The sequence below is a fragment of the Nyctibius grandis genome, chromosome 13 (genome assembly GCF_013368605.1).
Source record: "Nyctibius grandis isolate bNycGra1 chromosome 13, bNycGra1.pri, whole genome shotgun sequence".
Classification (NCBI taxonomy): Eukaryota; Metazoa; Chordata; class Aves; order Nyctibiiformes; family Nyctibiidae; genus Nyctibius; species Nyctibius grandis.
The window spans coordinates 10,845,800-10,866,784 of NC_090670.1; the positions used below are offsets into that span (position 1 = coordinate 10,845,800).

General features: G+C 60.2%; 2 protein-coding genes and 1 long non-coding RNA gene across 4 annotated transcripts; 2 read left to right on the forward strand and 1 right to left on the reverse strand.

Annotated features, from left to right (window-relative positions):
• Positions 1-5,645: 5,645 nt before the first annotated feature.
• On the reverse strand, positions 5,646-6,341 carry CLDN2 (claudin 2). Its single transcript, XM_068412098.1, has one exon. It carries the CDS (start codon positions 6,339-6,341, stop codon positions 5,646-5,648), a length of 696 nt encoding a protein of 231 aa, XP_068268199.1.
• A 5,029-nt stretch (positions 6,342-11,370) lies between these two features.
• Positions 11,371-17,017, forward strand: LOC137669779 (uncharacterized). 2 transcript variants are annotated; one of them, XR_011049164.1, is made up of 4 exons: positions 11,371-11,445; positions 14,716-14,757; positions 15,421-15,598; positions 16,424-17,017. It is a non-coding gene; the product is annotated as an uncharacterized lncRNA (long non-coding RNA). The 2 variants fall into 2 exon arrangements; XR_011049163.1 differs by having other exon boundaries at positions 16,543-17,017.
• A 1,715-nt stretch (positions 17,018-18,732) lies between these two features.
• PRRG3 (proline rich and Gla domain 3) lies at positions 18,733-20,441 on the forward strand. Its single transcript, XM_068412144.1, has 2 exons — positions 18,733-18,981; positions 19,520-20,441. Exons 1-2 carry the CDS (start codon positions 18,733-18,735, stop codon positions 20,054-20,056), a joined length of 786 nt encoding a protein of 261 aa, XP_068268245.1. The 3' UTR covers positions 20,057-20,441.
• Positions 20,442-20,985: the final 544 nt, after the last annotated feature.

Below are 20,985 nucleotides of genomic sequence, written 5' to 3' on the forward strand. Positions count from 1 at the left end.
GAGGAAAGATTAGTTCTCCGGTGTGGGAAAAGCTTCATCAAAGCATACCCTTCCTCTGAAATCCTCAGTGGAGATAAGAGGCAATGCCAGAGCCGGTGAAGCCTCCTGTTTTCCCTACTTACAGGGTGACTTGTTTCTTCCAGACTCCCAGCACACAACAGAGAGCTTGGAGGGGCTCAGCCATGCCTGGGGTCTGAGTGTCTTCTAGGTGTGAACCCAGGTTAGCAGCTGCCAAAATGTTGGTGCCCTCAAGTGTACCCTGAGCACGGAGACGACAGGCTGGTAGACTGGATTGCTTGGGATGACTCTGCGGACTGGCTACTGTGGTTGCAGCTTGGTTTATCCATGTAAATGTGTTTGGGATCCTCTGGTCTTCATCTCTTCCGTGCAGCACGGTGCTGTTTAATCGGCAGTGGAGCGGCCGAGGGTGCAGGACAATTTATCTTTAATTCTCTCGGTCAGTTCTCCAGGACAGATTTTGGCTAGTAATGGAGTCTGTTTTCACTGATATTTCTGTAAAATCCCTGGAAGAGCTTATGTTTACTCCACTATAAAAGTGTGTCTTGCTGATAAAGCTTATTTTGCTCACTGAATTGGTGTAGGTTCTACTGATAAAGCCTGCTCTCCCTGCTGCAGATTTCATGTATGCTAGGTTTGCTGAGATGGCTAACGTGAAGTTCCTCTAGCGTAGATTAGGCTCAAATTACGGAGAAATCTATTTGTGATGTTAATGTAATGCCTGGAAGATCAAATCTCCGTGTCCTCTTCACAGGTATCATGGTTTTCTGAGATAAACACTTTTATGACTCTCCTGATAGATTTCTGAGCTGTTGTTCAAACTCAGACAGGAAGGTGCTTTCTAGCAATCTCCTCTGGTGCACCCAAAGGCCTCTGTCCCCTGCAGTGCCACGGAGTTCATTCCGCCCTGTTTCCCTCGTATCTTTCTTTAAAGACCAAAAGATCCCTTAAATCACCTTTAAACAGGTCTGTTCCAGGAGGGTACGGAAAGCCATGAGTTTGTGGACAGGCTTTGCCTCCGACTGAAGGAGGAGCTTCAGAAGAGGAGCTGGTTTCTCACTACCCCGCACCTCCATTGCAACGTCTCCCATTAAAACCAGAAGAGCCAGGCACCAAGGGACTCAGGGCAGTGTCCCGGCTGTGTGACTCCAGATGGGGCCATCCCCAAGGCTTCGGGAGGGCAGGAAGCCTCTGAAGGTAAAGCGTGAGTGCAATTACAGTGGAGCATCATAGATGCCCTGAGGTGAAACCATGAGGCTGTTTCCTGGGCTAGAGCGTGGCCACCAGTGGGGACATCAGGTGGGGCCTGGGGCATGGCTGGGGTGGGGTGGTGCATCTCCCATTCCCACCAGGACAGTCCATGACTTGAGCTGTTGCTTAGCCCAGCCTGGGAGTCAGGATTTGAAGTGCCTGAGAGAAGCCCCTCTTCATAGCACATCCTCTGCTGCTCCTGATAAGCTGCTCTAACGTCATGGGTAGGAAGAGTTTGTCCTCTTCCATGCTAGCCCTGGCTTGCCAAGGGGCCAGGAGGCTCTGGCGCGGTGCGGGAGGCAGCTGGGAGTGTGCCGCGGCTGGGAGGAGGGTGGAGGAATGTGGAGGCCTTTTCCAAGTGCCTCGGCCCATCAGGAACTTGGCCTGAATTTTCTTCCTCCTCCTGCCTTTCCTATCTGAGCACTTCCCAGGGGCTGCGGGCAGAGACGGGCTCTCCCGGCACCTGGCCTGATAATGCTCAGGGAGCTCGCGTGGATTGTTCACTGCTGCTTCAGATCACCTGCGCTAGGCAGGAACGAGAGGCAGGTCGGGGATGCCTGAAGGTGCTAAGCTCTTCTTGCCTGGAGGGCTCTGGGGAGGCAGGAGGTGTGGGATCTGGCCGTGTCTGGGACAGACCTGTGCATGTTCACCTCCCCGGGCATCCCTACCCAGTGCCCTGCACGAGACGGGGCTCCGCTTGCACGGGGCAGTGGCTGGGCGCTGCTGGGCCACGGATGCAGGAGGGTGCTTTGGCCAGGGCATCGCCGGGGTGCTGTGGGTGGGGGTGCCCGGTGGGCAAGGGCTGGCTGCAAAGGCCTTGGAAATGAGTGGGTGTCGTTCCCTCTTCAGAAGAAGTTGGGACTTTTTGCGTGTTCCTCACGACCACACAATGAGGTTGCAGCCCCTGACCCAGGTGCGGCTGCGGGTTTGAGTGAGCTGGGCATTGATAGTGCCTCTATTGCTTTTGAAGATAAGGGCATGTTAATATTTTATTGCCCCCTTTCTTCATCTGAGGCACCATCCAGAGCAAGAAGAAGGGAGGGGAAGGACTTGTTTCCTTGTGACAGGGAATTAGTCATGGCAGCCTGGCCCTCCAGCGAAGGACTCCCTGCTCCCCCATGCCGTCCTGCCAGGTGAGGGGTCCAGCCCAGAGCCCGGAGGAGGGAGCCCTTCCCCACCCAGCCCTCTTCCCACCCCTCCTCTGCTTTCCCCCCAGCCACCCGTTCCTGCCCTGAGTGGGGCTGTGCTCCTCCATGGCTTTCCTATGGGAAAACCTGGAGCACCCTCAGCTCTTCCCGCTGAGCTGGTGAGGGGCAGGAGGTGACCCGAGGGGCCGGCTCAGCTCCATGGCTTCACTCACTCTCGCTGCTGGCAGAGCTGGCTCCCGGGGCAGTCAGGGCTCCCGTCCTCTGTGGCCCTGGGCTGGGCCGCATCCAGCCTGCACTCAAGGACCCGGCTTATCAATAACAGGGAACATGGCTATTGCGTGAAGCAGAGATAACCACGGCCACCGCATCTGTGCACGCGGCCCCCTTCCCTTCCCTTCCCTTCCCTTCCCTTCCCTTCCCTTCCCTTCCCTTCCCTTCCCTTCCCTTCCCTTCCCTTCCCTTCCCTTCCCTTCCCTTCCCTTCCCTTCCCTTCCCTTCCCTTCCCTTCCCTTCCCTTCCCTTCCCTTCCCTTCCCTTCCCTTCCCTTCCCTTCCCTTCCCTTCCCTTCCCTTCCCTTCCCCGTTCTCCGCTCCTGCTGGTAAAGAAGTGGAAAATCCTTTTCAACCTGCCTTGCCCTGTAGCCAAGTTTCACATCTTTGGGTGCGTTCAAGTTAAAGGCAGGAAAGCTGGAGGGGAGAAACCTTCCCCTCCCCGAGCCCACCCAGGGATAATGCAGGGGCTCCCCCTTGGCTCAGGGGGGCTGGGGAAAGGCTCACCCCCCTTTTTGGGGTGATGCTCGTCAGCTCCTCTCCTGCTGTGGCGCAGCTGAGGCCGGCGTGCTGCACCCACGGGACAGGCACCTGGCATTGCACGGGTGAGAAAGAAACCCAAGGGGCTGTTGGGGGTGCTGGGGCCCCGTGCAGTGCCTCTGCCCGGCGCTCGTCTGTCCAAACCACGGGTGTTTCTGCACCCCAGCTCCAAGCTCTGCCTGCCCTTGCTTGTGCCCGCTGCCTCTCTCCTTCGGGGGGGAGCCCTGCAAAAGCTGACTCCTCTAAAACCAGAAATCTTCCCTTCTGCTGCTTGAATTAAAATGTTAATAAACCCAGCAGCAATCAAGCTCTGCATCAAGCATTTCAAACGCCCCTTTGTTTAATTAGCAGAGCCCCTGCCCGCAGACACAGGCAGCGCTGTCCGGCCCCGCCGCCCGGGGTGGGAGGCGAGGGGCGAGGACGCGGCGCCCAGGAATTCCTCCTCTTCACAGGCGTGACCTCTCGTACCAACTATTTTCTTGCCTCCTCTCTGCGTCAGCTGCCCAGAAACAAAACTTTTATGGCTGAAGGACTTAAATGAACTCGCGGCATCTCCTGGGGGGCTGCAGCTGGCAGGCTAAGCCCCTTGTCCGCTTCCCATGCCCAGCACCCAGGGCTCTCATTTCCCCAGGGCAGCCATAAGCACTTCAGCCAGCCCCGGGCTGGGGCGGCGCTTTGTTCCTTGGCCATGGAAAGGGCGTGCCTGGCCTTTGCCTTGAAATCCACCCGGGTCCCCTCCAGCAAGTGTCACCGTGGGGATGGCTCCCTGGATGGCCCCTTGCTCGGTGAGGAGGGGAGAAAGCATGACTTGCGTTATCAGGAGCCTGTTAACCCCACGGCAAACATGATTTCACTGGTGCAAGGGTGATGGTGGTGACGTCTGAGTGGGGAACATGGTCCCTTCCTCTCTGGGACCTAATCTTAATTGCTTTATGAGAGGCCAGCAGGTAGACCAAAGCCTCCTGCTCCCTGGGGGACAGGAAGCCAGGGCAAGGGAGTCCCTGGGCGGCCCTGTGCTGTGGGACGGCAGAGCGGGGGTTATCTCACCTCTGATGGTGGGACATCAGAGGGGGCACGGTGGTTAAAAGGTTCTTGCTCCTCGGTGGGCTGCGGGGCTGGGCTCCTCTGCTGCACCTCCTCTCCTCCTGCTGTGCCCACATGCCCAGCAACCCTCGGTGCCACCGCGTCCCGCGTCCCGTCCCGTCCGCGTCCCGCTGCTGCTGGTGGCTGTCACGCTGCTGCTACTGTGCAGGGCTGCAGCCACCAGTGCGTCCTGCCGCTGCCAAAGGGTCGCGTGGAGCCCTCTTGGCCTCCGCCTGCCCATCCCTTGTGGCTTACTGATGTCTCACTGGTGGTGTTTTTCCTCCCAACACAGCCCCTGCAAGGACCCCCGGGCTCAGGATCTGCCTGCGAGACCCCTCTGCAGCTGTGATGGGTGCTCAGCCTCCGCCGTGGCCAGCGGCTGCTTCGGGTGCTGGGGACCATGTTGCCTCCTGGGTGCCGGTGCTCACAGCATCCTGGGATGCACCCGGGGGGGCAGCAAATCCCCCTGTGGGCACCCCAGTCCCAGTGATACCTGCACCCTTAGAAGTGAGCAGTGCTGGGGGGGGGGGTTGCCTGCCATTAGCCCCCGGGGAGCTGCACCTGCCCCTGCTGGCACCCTTGCAGTGGTGGCACGTGGCAACCTCCCAGCGCAGTGCCCAGGGACAAACCGTGCAGGGGAGTGACACCCCTCCCACCCCACCAATAGTGCTCCCACCTGCCTGGGCTCCTGGGTGGCAAAGCCACGGAGGCGGGGCGGGGGGGGACAGGCCAGAGCAAGGGCCGGGGGTGCCCTCTGCACTATGGACCCGCCAGGTGGGCGAGTGCGACCCCCACCACAGCCCACCCTGCCAGGGGAGCTGCCAGGGCCCCTCCGTGCTGCAGGAAACTCAGCCACAGCCTGGCTAGAAACACATGATTTATTGCAACATCAGTTTGCAAACAGCGCTCAACCCCCCCCCAGCAGCAACTCCAGACCCGCACGGACACCCTGACCCCCCTGTGATGCCTCTGTGGCCAGCGGGCTGGTCCCTGGGGGCACAAGCCCACCCACCCCCATCCAGGCAGGCTCGCTGGGGCTGCGGGCTGGGGTCCCGCTGTGCCAGGGGCTGCCTGAGGGCTGGCAGCATGGAGGAGGGAACAGAAGCCGGATTCAGGGTCCTTTGCTGATGTAAGCCACCAGCTGGGACCTCCGAGCAGTTGCGAGGTTCTTGGGATCCCTGGGGATAGAGTGGGGTCAAACCCCCAAGCCTGTGAGCTCGAGGGCTGAGCGTGGGAGACGCCACCGTGTCCTCTCCTCTTACCGCGCTCTCTCGGTGCTAGCCGGGATGCTGTGGGGAGCCAGGAAAGGCGCCAGCCCGGTTCCCACCCGCAGCCGCTACACGTAGCCTGTCAGGTTGTAGGAGTTGACCTCGCTCTTGGTCTTCTGCATCTGGTTGACGGAGGGCCGGGGGCTCTTGCCTGCCAGCAGCCGGGGCTGGTAGGTGCTTGCATAGGTGGCCGTTGGGTCCCGGGGAGGGCAGGAGGTGCAGAGGATGAAGCCACCGATGAGGGAGAGGAGGGAGGAGATGATGCCCAGGTAAAGCGCCTCCCCGAGCTCGAACTTAATGCTGTCGGGGAGGATGGGGTTGTGGAAATCCCGCAGCACCACATGGATGTTCCACACCAGCGGGATGAAGCAGAGCAGCCCCCCAAGGACGAACACCACGCCGCCTGCCACTGCCACCCGGTCCTTTCCCGGTGAGCCCTGGCTGAAGACAGTGCACCTCATGCCCACGACGGTGAGGAGGCAGGCGAGGGAGGAGACGGCGCAGGAGCTCACCATCAGGGCTTGGGCTGCCTGGATGTCGGCGGGCAGGTTGAGCAGGGAGCTGTAGATATCGCACTGGGTGATGCCCGTGCTGTACGTGGCGCACTCCATCCACAGCCCCTTGGTGAAGCTCACGGCCGTCACGATGCTGGAGCCGATGTAGGAGCTGGTCTTCCAGCTGGGCAGCAGCGTGGCCGTCAGCGTGCCGATGTAGCCCAGGAAGGCCACGGCGTAGCCCAGCAGCTGGAGCCCCATGGAGACCATGGTGGGGGCTGGCTGTCACCTCCCTGGGGCTTGCGGCTTCTCGCCCGGCTCGCCGGCGGCTCGCTCCCACGTGCTTACCTTCCCATGGCCCCGCTGGCAGCTCTGCTCGCTACACCGCAGCTCCACCCCGCTCCCTGGGGTGCTGGTTTTGTGCGGGCACCGGCGCGTGGGTGGGAGCCGGGGGAAGGAGAGGTTACCTGCAAGAGTGGAAAGCAATCCCTCCCCGATTAACGATTGACCCAAGCCCGTGGAGGAGCGCCAAGCGGCCTTTCACCTCCGCTATCTCCCCAGCCAGACTTCAGAGGCAGAGCAGCGCTGCCCGGGAAGGACGCCAAAGCCCTCCCTTGGCCGGGGCCGTGGGCAGGGATGGAGAGTCGGTGGCTGGCGAGGGGAAAGTGCCTGCTGCCTTCCTGGGGGTCCCTTGTCTTCTGTGATGTCCTGAGCCAAGGAAGCCAAAAAGGCTGTGCCCTGTTATCTGGGACCTGCCGGATGCGATTTCAGGTGGTGGCCCTGAGGCTCCCCCAGCTGAGGAAGGGGGATTGCGCTTCATTCCCACCCGCGCGGGGCTCACCCAGGGCATCTGCAACCACCCACCACCCACCCCAACCTGCCGGGGCTCTGGAGGGACAACGGGGTGCGCCCACCTGAGATTGAACCATGGCTATTGGCCTTTCCGTGCCGCTGGGGACAATGGTGGAGAGAGATGCATGTGATAGCGATGCCTGTGCCCCCAGGAGAGCCTGGAGGGCCATGGAGGGCAGAATTGAATCAAGGCAAAGCATGCTGCCTGCACCTTGGGGATGCTTCCCCGAAGCACCCTGGCCGAGCGGGGTGTCCTGTCCCTTGGTGGACTGAGCACAGTGGGGTGGCAGCTCATGCTCGCTGCCATCAGCGGGGGTTTTTCTGCTGGTGCTGTCTCCTGCCTGCAGCCCTGGGTGCAGGCAGGGGGGTTTGGCAAAGGCAGTGCAGTGGAGTGGTTTGTTTTCGCTCTGCCTTGTTTCAAAATTCCCAGTCCCACAGTGTCTTGCGAAACTGGACTGAGCCCGTGCCACACCGCACCGACACTGTGGCCAGCGGCCTCACGCCCTGGGAATGCTGGAAGTGCCACCACCGCCCAGTGCCTCCGCTCATCTCCCATCCCTGTGCTGGCACCTCAAATGCTTGGTACCAAAGTTTCCCAACTTTCTGTCTCCTTTCCTGTGTGCTAACCAAGACCTCCCCCTCCATTCCAGGGGTGTTGCTGCAAAAAACCACCTGGGGTGCTCGAGGTGCCGGCAAAAAGGCACAGGAGGGTCATGCTGGAGCTCTGTGGTACTTACGGGGGCGGCTGGAGATGCAGTGCGGGACCGAGGGTGTCCATGGCTGGGGCTCGCCCGGGACCGGAGGTGGCTGGTCGGAGCAGGGCGGGCAGCCGGGGGCCCCGGCCCGGCGGATCAGGAGCTGTGAATTGTTTAGCTACAGCTTTGCAAAATCCACCTGCAAATCTCAGCCTGGATCAGAGGCTTATTGCAGATCAGAATTAAACCCTTTCAGTGTCGGGAAGGATTGGGGAGCTGGGATGCCTCGTTTTGCTTCTTGTCTATTAAATATCAGAGTAGGTTTGCCAAAGGGGCTCAGGCCTGTGGTTTGCTGTCACCTTTCTGGCCAGCCTTGGTGGCTGGCAGGTGACTGCGTGCCACCGTCCATGTGTCCGCTTTGGGCTGCGTCACCCGTGCTGAGGTTGGAAGGGCAGTGAAACGCCAGCAGGTTCAACTCCCCATGCCCACGGGGTGAGCTCGAGCTTTTGGTTTGCTCCTCCTGGCCCTGCTTGTCCTCCGCGGGGTTTGTTGTTGTAAGACTCCTGGCCCAAATGAGGAGCAAATGGAGACGGTAATGAAGGCTGCGCTGGCCCCGTGCCCCCTCCTGCTCACCGGCTGCTGCAGATGGAGAGGGGCAGAGAGGGCCCCTGGTGACAAATTGTGCTCGGAGCTGAGCAGGGTCTGGCTGGCGTTTGGACAGGGGTGTTTGGATGGTGATAGCAGAGCTACAGCAGGGACCATTTGCTATTTTCTTTCCTTGTCCCAAATTGAAACCCTCCCGGGAGTGGGAGGTGACCTGACCGGCAGGAGCAGCGGGCAGGGATGGGATGCGTGGCAGTGCTGGGCATGGGGGGTGAGCTTTGCACCCTGGAGTCGAGAAGCTTTTCTGTACCTCCCAGTATGGTGCACATCTCAAAAAGCCAAAGGAGAGGGCAGGGAGCACAGGCAAGCGCATGCTCTGCCCACTGCGCCAGCAGTGCGGGAACAGGGCCTGGCAGATCTCCAGGGCGATCCGAGCAGGGGCCATGGATGCCTGAGCAGGACCATTGCCCTGCCTGTGCCTGCGGGTCCATCCCTGCTGTCTGTCTTCCCTCCCTGTCCTCTCTTGAGCATCCCGTCACCTGCCCCCTGGTTGCTCTGTGCTTGCCGCCACTGCAGCCCATCACACTGTGCCCACCACATGCCCATCACACTGTCCTCACCATGCCCATCACCCTGTCCCCAGGGCATGGCCATCACATGGTCTTCATCATGCCCATTGCGCTGTCCCCATCACAAGCCCAGCACACTGTCCCCATGGCATGCCCATCAGGCTGTCCCATCACACGGCCGTTGTGCTGTCCCCATCCCATGCCCATCATGCTGCCCCAGCACTCCCCATCCCTTCCCCACATCCCCCCCTCCCTTATGCAAATAGCTACAAAGAGCACTTAATCATCCTTGTTAATTGTCTCTGCCCTCCCCGGTTCCCCCATGGGGATTTTCTCACAAATGGTGTCTAACTTTTCCCTTCTGTGTTTTGCTTTTCCACCAGAGATCGCAGCCCTCCGCCCCCAGCCTCCCCCTGCCCCTCTGTTTACACAACTGGGACAAATTTCACACCCCAGGGACCACTGTCCCCACACCCCTAGTCCCTCACTCCCCTGCCCTTGCCCCTGCCCCTGCCCTGAAGAATTTGTGAGTCACCGGCCGGGGCAGGGCTATAAAGGTGTCCTAGCCAAGGCTCTGCAGCGTCGGAGGGGACACCACTGCCTGCCACCATGGAAGCTGCTGGCTATTGCCTGCCCCCCCAGGGGCTCCGGGTGCCTGTGGCCAGTGCTCGCTCAGCCCTGGGGCTGGAGCAAGGGGGAAGGTACGTGGGTGCTGCGCAGCCTGGGGGGGACAGGGGAGGGTGGGGAGGGCAGGGGGTGAGCGGGAGGTGGGACGGGGAAGGCTCCAGCTGGATTTGGATGAAGGCTGTGCAGCTCCCTGCTCTAATGGGGACCCTTCTGATCCTGGTGGCCATGGGTGGGAGAGAGGGTGCAGAGCCCGGGGAGCAATCCTGGGGTCTCCCAGGAGTGCTGGAGCAGGGCAAGGAACACCAAGGCCAAGGTGGTATGAGTGCACCTGCATGTGCCCAGCACCCCAGCCACGCACTCAGGCAGGGGCTGAGCCGGGCAGGTGAGACTGTGGGGCTGGGGGGGAACAAGGCAAGGGGGGAGCAGGGCAGGGTGGGCGGCTGTCACGCTGAACCTGCTCTCCCCACCTAGATCCTTGCCTCTCTGGAGACCGTGGCTGCCCCGAGCAGAGGAGGGAACCGGGCGGCGGAGGGAGCAGACAGACACTGTGAGTTCTACACTCCCTGCTGGGTCCCCCCGTTTCCCACTGGGAGGGTTGGGGTCCTTGTTTGGCAGAAAACCAGCCTCTCAACCCAGGCCCCTTCACCCCCGGCCCTATTGCACAGCAGCACTGTGTCCCCCCACCTTCCCTGGTGCATCACCCCTCTGCCCCACGAGCCACGCAGACTCACCGGGGCAGGGCCAGGCAGACCCCCCCCGGCTCGGCACAGCCGTGCGGCAGGGACCTGAAAGGGCCGCCTGTTCCCAGGCCTGGCGGGCATTCCTCAGGGGGTTAGCGGGATGCCTGGGCATGAGCTTTTGAGCACGGCGGGGAGATTACACTGGCAAAAAGCCCATCAGGGAGGGGGGTAGATGCCAGCTTCCTTTGCGGGGGCATGAGGACCTAAACCCAGGGGCAGAGGAAGGGGGAGAAGCTGGCTTCAGGGCAGGGTGACCCTGCAGGGGTCTGCCAGGTCTGTGGCGTGTCACCCCTGACAATGGGAGAGAAAGGTCCCTGCCCTCGCTGCCGGCTGGGGTCCCCATGCGCCCTGTGGCTGCCATGCCAGGAGGAGGGGGCAGCAGGAGCCCCAAGGCAGGTACCACCCCGACCGTGTCTCCTCAGGCTTGGACTCGAGCAGCGGCAGGGGATGGCGGCCACGACAAAACGCTGGCGTTCTTCCAGCACCCGGTCAGGTATGACCCCTGCCACCGGGCACCCCGGCCAGGCCCGAGGGCAGCGGGCAGGCAGGGGCCCTCAGCCCGGGGCAGGCGGGGGCCCTCAGCCCGGGGCAGGCGGGGCCCTCAGCCCCGGTGTCCCCCCACAGGCTCCTTTGGCCCAAGTCCAAGTCCTTTGACTATCTGTACGGCGTGGGGGAGAAGCTGCTGGAGAACTTCCCGGTGCAGGCCACCCTCTGCCTCTACGAGGACTCGGGCAGCGAGGAGGAAGAGGAGGAAGAAGAGGAGGAGGAGGAAGCGTCAGGGGACGTGGTGGCAGGGCCCCCGCTGCAGGCGGGCAGACCCGGCACGCCGGTGTGAGGGCGCGGAGCAGCAGGCGAGGGCAGGCCCGGAGGCACCGAGGAGGCGTGGGGCAGGCAGCGGGCACAGAGCCACCGCCCGGGTCACCGCGCGGGCCACCGGCCCCAGGCCCTACCCGCCCCCGGCCCGGCGGAGACCGCGCCCCGGCCGGCCCCGCAGCGCCGCCATGACTACACCTCCCGGCAGCCACCGCGGCACCTCCCGGCAGCCGCCGCCCTCGCTCATTGGCTGTCAGTCTCGCTCGGGTTGTGGGAGGAGCGCGTGGCCCCGCCCACTCCCCGGCTCCGCGGTCCTATTGCAGCCGCGGGAGGCGGTGCGCGCGGGCTGCGGGCGGATCGATTGGCCGAGGGGCGGTGCTGGGGCGGGAGGAGGCGGGGCGGGGGCGGGGCCTTCCCTCCCCGTCGGCGGGAGGGAGCGGCTGCGGCGGGGCGCGAGGCGCGGGGCCGCCATGAGGTACGGGCGGGGCGGCAGGCGGGGGCACGGGGCGGGGGCACAGGGGCTGCGGGGCCGCTTGTGGGGGGCTGGAGGGAAGGGGCCGGGGCCGGGGTGGTGGGGGTCGGGGGTCCTGGAGCCGGCAAGGGGTGGCTGGGCGTCCGGGGGAAAGCCGCGGAGGTGGGGGTGACGGTGGGGCAGGGGGTGACGGTGGGGCGGGGGGATGTGGCAGTGGGGCAGGAGGTGGCAGTGGGACAGGGGGATGTGGCAGTGGGGCAGGAGGTGGCAGTGGGGCAGGAGGTGGTAGTGGGGCAGGAGGTGGCAGTGGGTGGGGTTCATCTAGGACTAGAAAGCCCTGCTCAGCTGGGCAAGTTCACATTTGGGCTGATGGTGCAGGTGAGTTGCAGGGGGACCCTGCTGTGGGGTGACACTAGAAGCTGAGGGCGATGGAAATAATTTGGAGTTGGGTTTGGGGAAGGCAGGGCTAGTGCTGGGATGGAGGGGCCGGGGCAGGGGCTGGCCAGGGGCAGTGCAAGGATGGGCAGTGTGGGGTCGGATGGGATCCGAAGGCTGTTTTGGGAGGGTGAGGCATCCTGGCACCCCACGGGGACCCCGCGGTCCCTGGCAAGTGGAGCCAGTGCAGCCTCTTCTCCTCACTGTGGATCTTGGCACGGAAAACCCCAAATATTGCTGGGATGCTGCTGAGCGGCTGGCAGCCGCAGCTACGTGATGCCAGGAGAGCCGGCAGCCTCCCTGCGTGCCGTGGCACGTCACTGGTGTCTGGATCCCCCTGACCCATACCTGTGCCCCCCAGCCTGGTGAGGAGGTGCCGCCTCCCAGTGTGCCCCCATAGCTGCCTGAGGTCTGCGGGGGGCCGGCACCGCACATGCACCATATTTTACCAGCACGATTTCCTCCTTTGGCATCAGTGACGGGAGCGGGGGCGGAGATGGGGGGAGCCCGGGGGAGACACAAATGTGCGACTGCAGCGTCCTCGCTCTCATGGCTGCATCCCTCGCGCCTCCTCACGGTTGCCTTAGCAACCTCCTATCGATGGGGTATTTATAGAGGAGGCGAACGCGTGTTGGGAAGCCGGGGAGGGGGGGGACTGGGACTGGGTGGGCGTCTGCTAGGTCAGCCTCCAGCTCCAGGCTTCTCCAGGCTTGCGTGGCTGTGCGGAAGCAGGAGGGATGCTGCTCGCCTTGGCGTCAGCGCGTCCAGCTTTTCCTGCTCATTGGAGCCGGGGTTGGTGGTTAGGAATTTGCGTGTGGAAATAAAAAATAAGTGTCTGGGATGTCTGCCCTTCTCACAGGCATCGTTCATGCTTGTAGGCTTGCATAGACCGCGCTTATTGTTGCACTGGAATAAACCATCTCTGAGCTCTGACACTGGGTGGAAAAAAAGTTAAAGATTAAATCTTCCTGACGCGTTAAACGTTTTGCCCGATGTGTGATGTGGGTTATGGAGCTGGGGGTCCTGCCAAATCTGGTCTGGAATGTCCTTAATTCTGTGTCTCTGTTCTCCTGTCTGTCAAAGGGGGAGAATGCCTGTAACAACAAGCGGCACAGAGGCTTTGTGTGGAAACGGTGGCAAGTTTTCCAGGCCCTGCGTTCTTTTATCCTGTGGGTTTGGGTCTCCCAGTAAAAAATGATGACAACAAAAGCAGGTCAGGTAGTCCCTGCTCAGAGCTGACGCAGCCTGTGGGGGAACGCACGGACCCGGAGGGCTCTCGGCTGCTCCCACATCCCCCAGAACGGCTCAGAGAAGCGGGGTTGGGCACGCGGTTTCTCGAGAAAAGGCCTCCTGGCGTGGGCTGTGGGGTGCGGGAGGCGGCAGGCCCCTCCCAGGTGATTCTGGTGCTCTGCTGCTTTCCCTCGCTCCTGCTTGAGCTCCAGACTGAGGTTTGCAATCTGAGTTTCACAAACTGTTGGAAAGAAGCTGCTTTCTGCTTCTGGAGACAGCTCCAGGCTCGCTTGGCCTCTTGCCGCTTTTGGTGCAGGAACCTCAGAAACCACAGGACACCTGGTGCTGGCAGGGAGAGGTGCTGGGTTTGCTGAGAAGGTGGCTGTTGGTGAGGGTGGTAGTGCCTGCTGTGGTGGTGTGCATCAGCCCTTCCCTGTGTCCGGATTCCTGCCTTTTACGTGAAATGAGAAGTGCGTTCCTCGCCCTGCTGACCCCGTGCACGGCTCTGTGCTGTCCCTGACCCCGCTCCAGCTGAGCGGATTCAAGTGCTTTGGGGATAACTCTGAATATCTGAAGTTCTGGACCTAAGATCAGCACGTGGTTTAGTTCCTGCTGTTTCTAACCACATTTGCTCATTCATAAATCCCTGTGGGAGCTGGTTAGTCCTGTCCCCTCTGTCTCCTGACAGAGTTGTGGCTTTGCTGCAGCAAGGTGTCACACAGGGCTGGAGGAGATGAGTTTGCCCAGAACAGCCTGATCAGTGGGGCATCGAGCACAGGGAGAGGACAAAGCATGAAAAACAAGTGAGTGAAACTCTTCCTGTGAGCAGAGATGGATGTACTCTGCTTCTGCAGGACTTCAGTTTTGCTCTTGTGGGGTTTTGTTGAGTTTAGTTTTGCTTTTGAAGCACAAAAGGTGCTTTTCCAGCTGGAGAGCTGTTGTCCTGGGTGTGCAGGGAGCTCTGTCACTCTTGCTGCTGCACTCAGCTTGGCCCATCAACCTTTAGGAGATGCATATCCTTTTCTTTCCTGCTGTGTAGTCAGCTTTATGGCCATGGAGAAAACAGTATGGCCCTGTGTATTGCAGATTATGGGTAGGAGTTGCAGAAGTGAGAACTGGCCCGGTTGTGAAGTTGATTTAAAACAGGATGACTGCTTTACCTGTATCCATCAATCTCTTATGAAAGGGAAGAGCACCAGGCTGCTCCCCGCAGCTTCTGACACGCAGGTCATCTTGTCTGCTGATGAGATATGGGGACTCTCCTTCATCCAGTTCTTCCTACTTTGCTTGTCTGCAGCCCTCTGGGCTTCTTGGGCAGGGCCCGGGCCCTGGCCCTCCCTGGGCTGGTGCAGCACAAGTACAGCATAGACCTGCCCCAGGCTCTCAGAGAGCTGAGGGTGCCCTGGGCCCCTCCGGTCCCTCCAGCCGTGCAATGAGTGGGGAGGCAGCGTGAGTCCTCTGAAGAGGCACCGCTTTGCTGGGAACTGTCCTGGGTCCACCAGCCAGCACCCTGCTTTCTGCATGAATCTGACCTTGGGTGATGGAGGTCTTGGGCTTCAGGGGGTGAAATTTAAGCTGTCAGTGACTCTCCTGTTTTCTTCCCCGCAGGTAGGCAGGAGCCCCCCGTAGCCGAGTGAGGCAGCATGGCAAGTAAGTGTTCCTCAGTCAAGATGGAGAGGTGGTGGTGGTGGTGCTGGAAGAGAGAAGGGGGATGTTTGACAGCCACCTCTCAAGGGGTGCCTGTGCTTTTTGGGGGGTGTTATTCTCTGTGGGGAGCAGATGCCATCAGCTGTTATCCCTGGATGAGGTCTGAGGTCCGGCCTGACTTGTGCTTCTCTCTCCCCTGCGCAAGGTGGGAGTCGAGAGGAGGTGCTGAAGGGCTGACCTCTCCGGGGCTCCCCGTACGCTGCAGCATTTCTTTATTTCCGTGACGCTCGCTGTGCAAGGCAGGGCCTCCCTGAGGCTCTTTGGACTGACTGGCCCCTCTGCAGAGGTTGCTGGTCTGCACTGACATCTCCTAGCGACGGTGCTCCTCGTGGCCCGTGACTGGCATCCCATGAGCTGCCCATCCCGGGGGCCACGCTGCCTTGTAGCCTGTGTGGCCGGTGGCACCCGGGCTCTGCGTTCCCCGTGGATGGGCAGTTGCCTGACTCGGCCCCGCCGGGATCTCACTGCCTCTTGGCGTCTGAAGGAGTGCCTGGCAGATGGGGCTGCTCGGGGCCAGCTGGGCTGAGGCTGGCGAGGGTGCAGGGTGGAGGATGGCGTGTGGTCTGTAAAGAGCTGGACTGAACCCTCCCTCGCTCTTCTGGGCAGCCTGCGTGGAGGCTGCGTGCAGCGATGTGATGGGAGCTCAAGGAGGACGGCAGTTGTGAACGGGGAGATGTAGACATCTGGCTGGGATCTCGGGATTTGCTCGGGGTGTCGCTGGAGCCAGCTATGAAGGTGGAGGCAGTAGCCACGCTGGGCAGGAGGAAGATCGAAGAGATGACAGGTATGTTGCCTCTCATTATCTGTGCTGTGCTAAGTGGGGGAGGGACAGGGATCTCCAGGCAGTGTTTTTAAAAGGCAGTTTTATTCTTCTGTTTGTGAGGAGGGTACCCAGCTGGGTCCCTGCCTTCCTCCACTGCTGCCTTTTCTCCCTCCCAGAGCTCAGGTGCTGGCTCACCAGCACTTACTGGTTGTGGGAGGTGTCCCCTGTGGTGGCAGAGTCCCCTGCCAAGCAGTCCCCTTCGTGGTGACCCTGACGTGCAGGAGGGGGGTGTGGTGGTCAGCATGTTCACCATCATGCGCTCTCTGGCAGCATGCAGCCCTGGATGACCCTCCGCAGACACAGTCGTGTGTCATTCTGCTGAGAAGCAGCCCCGGGGGTGTCCCCACAAGCCGGGCAGCAGAGCAGTGGGGTGGCAGTGTGGCCAGGCCTGCCTGCCACCAGGGGCCAGCAGCACCTCAGGAAACCCAGCAGGGATGCTGTGAGCCCAGCCCTCGCTCCTGCTCCCCCTGCCTACAGCTCTGATCTTTCCTGAGCACCGGTTCTCCAGCTGGTGTGGGGAGACTTGGAGAGGCACAAGCGGTCAGTACTGAGGCTGCTGGGCCTTGGGAAGTCCCCTCTGCCCTGCGGTTTGGGGGCAGTTCCTGCTCAGCTGTCTGCTCTGCGTGTCGGCTGGGGATCCAGGCTGGCAATGAGAGTTGGCAAGGCTCTTGTTTCCCGAAGGCCATTGGTTTTCCTGCTCTGGTCCCCAAGCATGTGGGAGCTCTTTGCACTTTCCGTGTAAAAGAGGGAGCAGTGACTTAGTTTCTGCTCTTCTGCCATTTCTAGGTCCCTGAGGGAAATTGGATGTGGGGAGAGGCACACACCTCCATCACAGCATGCTCTCAGTCGGGACGTTGCTCATGATACCTGCCTGCCTGTGTACCTGTTTTTATTTCCCACCATAGTGGCCAGTTCAGCCCGGCAAAGCAGGGAAGGGGTCAAGTGGCTGGTATCTGCAGGGATGGAATACCCTGACAGCGAGATCTGCGGCCAAGCTTGTTTCTCCAAGGTGTGCTGAGGAAGTTGGAAAGAGGCTCGGACTCAAGTGCCGAGGAGGGGAGAGTTGATACTACAGCCTGATCAAGGTGGGAGACAAAGGAGGTGAGGCCGGACTTCTCCACCAAAGGATGGGACATTTGAGGAATGGATGGTGTCTTTGTAAAATTTCATCTCATTCTGGAAAAGCTCAAGAGAAGGTGGGTCTGCCAGCCTGCTCCCTCTCCAGCCAGGATAGCCCTCCTCAACTGCGAAAGCCAAGGCAAGCTGATCCCTGCCCTCCTGCAAGATGCCTTCTGTGCCTCTTGAAAATGCTTTTTTGGTTGTCCTTGTTAAAAAAAAAAAAAAAGAAAGGTTTGCATAATAAAGTTAGTTCTGAGGGAAGGTCTCTGACTCACATCATTCATGCTGCTCTTCATTCACACCTCAGTGGTTCGGCCCTCTGCAAACTCTCACTGAAGCAAGCCATTAATAAATCACAGGGGGAAAATGCACTTACACAGCACAACGAGAGCACAGTGCCTCCAAGCAGGGCGTGGTGTAGCGCAGTAGTAGTTGCTTGCGCCATGATCTTGTCCCTGCCTTGACATTTACAGATACTCTAGCAAATACATTGCTGTATTGTTTTACGAGCAGGACACATGGAAGGTAAAGCAGAAGGAAACCTGCTGGTCTCTTGTAAAAGGCTCCTAATGAAAGAAGTTGGTGGCTTTTCACTAACTGTTAAGTTTGATCTTCACCAAGCTCCTTATCGAGGGAGTATTTCTGTGTCACAGCCAAGCTGGTCTAATGGGAGATGCTACCTGTCCCCTTGCCTCCTTGTCCTGCATCTGTTGATGTTGCTGCAGTGTGAGTTGGTTCATCTGGTTGATCCAATGGAAGATTGAGCCTGAGGGCAAAGGAGGTAAATAGGTTTCTGTGGATCAGCCAGCTGAACTGATTCATCTTCCTCAAGGGAAGCACCATGATGATGTGGCTGGGTGGGAAGAGATGGTGCCAGTCTCCAGATGAGCGTGTTGAGCTGCATTACGGAAACACTCTTATGAAATGTGTGCAGGGGATGTTTGGATCCTGGAACGGTTGTGGTTTGTGTGGAGTTTCTGCTTTCTGGGCAACAACTCGCTTGCCTCTCCTGTGCTGCTGCAGGTCCTGGTAGGTACTTGCTCCCTGCACCCCATGGAGGTGTCCTTCCTGCAGAATATGGGGGGAGAGGTTTTGAAAGGGCTGTGTCTCTTGCAGGCAGGAAGGTGCTGTTCCTGCTCAGTCTGGCTCTCTCACTGCATGGTCTGTGGGAAGATCTGATATGGGCAACAATAGAGCCTCCCGGGCTTTGGGATCAGAGGAAGGTTTGTGAGGTCTCTGCACCAAAGTGTAGTAGGGATGAGAATGTGATGCCATGTGAGGAGAGGTTGCTCAGGCCCCTTTTGGTATCTGACTCATGACCCCCTGTGCTGTCCCTGTGCATTGGGGATATTTGTCCTTGTTGGGCCTGGGAGAAGACACAGTGGTTTCTCTGGGACCTGAACAGAGCCCCTGAAGCCACCTGAGCTTGCGTGACCCCACAGTGGCCAGCAGCGGGGACACCAGCTTCCAGCAGGCTGTCTGCCCTCCTCCTGGGGGGCTGTGGAGGCATGAAGCAAGAGAGGAGGCTCTGGGGCGATGCACGGCGGGGGCTGTGGAATGATGTACAATGCACTGTGTGCTTTGAGTCTGTCTTGGTGCTGGCCCCGTGTCTTGGCAGAGGCCTGGCTCTGTGTCCCAGCCCTGCAGGGTTTTCCTTGCCCGGTGGGATCTCCCTTGCTCTGCAGCAAAGGGGCAGCAAGGTGAAATCCTGTCAAGGGCAGGAGATTGAAAACAAATCTTTCTGGAGCCTTCTGTCTCTCCTTCAGCTGCCCTGTGTGGTCTGCAGCTGCTGCTTCCGATGCCTCCAGCATCTCAGCCCCGCTGGAAGGATGCTCCAGGTGCTGTATGTCTCTGAGCAGACCCCAGGAGTCCTGTGCCCCTCTGGCTGTGCTCCCCCTTGACGGGCACTCTGCTGTGCTGACTGAATTGTAGCCCTGGGCTTTTGGTGTTTGGGATGCCTGTATCAGCTAAATCCCATGGGAAGCCAGGTGGGAAAAGCTGGCTGGGCAGAGGCCAAGTGTGGGGTTGTCCTTGCTCAGCATGTCTCTGCCTTGTGTGTTGCAGTGTTCTTGGGGGCCAGGAATGCCCACTCGGTCCTGAAGCGCTTTCCCCGAGCCAACGGCTTCCTGGAGGAGATCCGGCAGGGCACCATCGAGCGGGAGTGCATTGAGGAGGTCTGCAGCTATGAGGAGGTCAAGGAAGTGTTCGAGAACAAGGAGAAGACGGTGCGTTTGTCCTGCCCTGCTCCCCAGTGGATGTGTGAGGGCTTACACCTTAGCAAGCTGGGGACAGAGAAGGAAAGCACGGGAGGAACAGCCTCTCCTGTGCCCTTAGTCCTCTTCCATCTGCAGGCAGCACGCTGTGGCCTCGCTTTCCAGCATGACTTTCCCTTCCCAGGCAATGCCCTCACCTTGGCATTGCCAGGACACCTTGCCCACAGCTGCATGTCAAGCTGTCACTCCCATAGCACGTGGGAAATTTGTGCTGTGGTCCTGGACTCTCCACGCTGGCGTTGGTGTCAGCCAAATTTCCCCCTGCTTGGTGTGGGGGCTGTTGGCCGCTGTTGAGGGGTGTCCCCATGATCTTTTGTGTTGGTTCCCACAGCGCCTCAGATGCGGACAGCCCTGGTGAGAGTGGTAGGGGATGGCTGAAAAACTGCCTCTTTTGTGGGCCTAGGGAGGGTAGTGATTATTGCTGGTGGTGGTGATGAGGTGCTCGTCCTATCTGCAGCACATGGCGGTTGCTTCTCTGTTCCTGCCACAGATGGAGTTTTGGAAGGGCTACACCAACTCTGTCTACTCTGTCAAGGACCCCGGGCACAGCACGGAGCGCTCAGACGCTATGTACGTGGTGGTACCCCTCTTGGGAGTGGCGCTTCTAATAGTCATCGCCCTCTTCATCATCTGGAGGTGCCAGCTTCAAAAGGCCACCCGCCACCGCCCTTCCTATGCCCAGAACCGTTACCTGGCCAGCCGAACGGGACGCAGCCTCCCCAGGGTCATGGTGTACCGGGAGCGGTCGCAAAGCCAAGGGGAAACCCAGTATCAGCGAGAAGCGAGCAACCGGCTGGCTGGAGATGGCAGAGCTGGGGGAACTCCTCAGCAAGATGGCACCCTCTACCCACCGGAGCATTCGGTCTCTGTCCTCTCCAGACTGTCCAGTGCCACCCCTCCGCCTTCCTATGAGGAGGTGACGGGCCACCCGGAGAGCAGCAGCAGCGAAGAGACTAGTGTCTCCTACAATGACCCGCCGCCCAAGTACGAAGAGATTGTGGCCACTGCCCCTGCTGTGGGCAAATAGCGGGTCTGCCTCCCTGCGGCCTCTTCACACACTCACGCTCACCCACCCACCCTCCCTTTGCCGTGCCCAGGACCCCCTTCAGGTGCCACTCGGCACTCCGTCTCACCTGCACAAGCTGGTGCCATCACACAATAGCCTTACCCTCCTAACCAAAAATAGCTGTCCCCAAGTGGGGTGAGGCTGGGCTGCGGGGACGGCTCTGGAGCCAGCCAGCCGTCCCCTGCCCCTCACTCCCTGCTCACATAAGTGCTGTAGCAGCCAGAGCAAAGCGGCAGCTTGTTCCTGGCTCAACGAGGGGGTCTCCCCATGGTGCATTTGATTTCCTCACTTCCCCTTTGAACAGACATTACATTTCCCATGATTCAAACAGCCTCGCTGCCTCCCTGGGGCACTGCTCAGCCTTACCCCATGTCCTCACCAGGCCCTGTTTTGCTGCTCGGGGCTCTGATTAGGAGGTGGGGATGCAGGAGGGATGTGGCGAATTTCTGTCCATCCCCACAGTCAGTGTCCACACTCTGTGTCTGGGCAGAAAGTGCCTCCCTTGTGTGTACTTGCTGCCAGGTGTGAGTGGGGAGCCCGGTCCATCCTGCGGTGCCTGTAGCGATATTCGCTGTCCAGAGATCAGGGAGGATCAGTCAGGGAGGTGCTCTCTGATCCCCTAGATCCCTTTGGAAAGGAAGAAAGGCTCGTGGTGGTCTTCTATGTGAGGTAAGTGACTTCGGAGTAGCAGATCCTTTTCCTGATGCTCTCTGCTTTCTCCCTGTGGGGTGCCAGGCAGCTGGAGGTCTGGCTGTGGCAGAGCTGGCTGATGGGGTCATCTCTGACCTCGAGCCAAAGGTGGTCCCATGGCTTTAAGTGATGGGGATGCTCCTCTTTCTTGGAGCATGGCCTGTCTGGTGTCTGTTCCAGAGCTGGGACACCGGCACAAG

Coding starts and splice junctions, on each gene's coding strand:
- CLDN2 (XM_068412098.1), bottom strand. CDS start 6,341: ATGGTCTCCATGGGGCTCCAGCTGCTGGGCTACGCCGTGGCCTTCCTG.
- PRRG3 (XM_068412144.1), top strand. CDS start 18,733: ATGGGAAGCCAGGTGGGAAAAGCTGGCTGGGCAGAGGCCAAGTGTGGG. Junction 18,982..19,519: donor TCGAGAACAAGGAGAAGACG/GTGCGTTTGTCC, acceptor TTCCTGCCACAG/ATGGAGTTTTGGAAGGGCTA.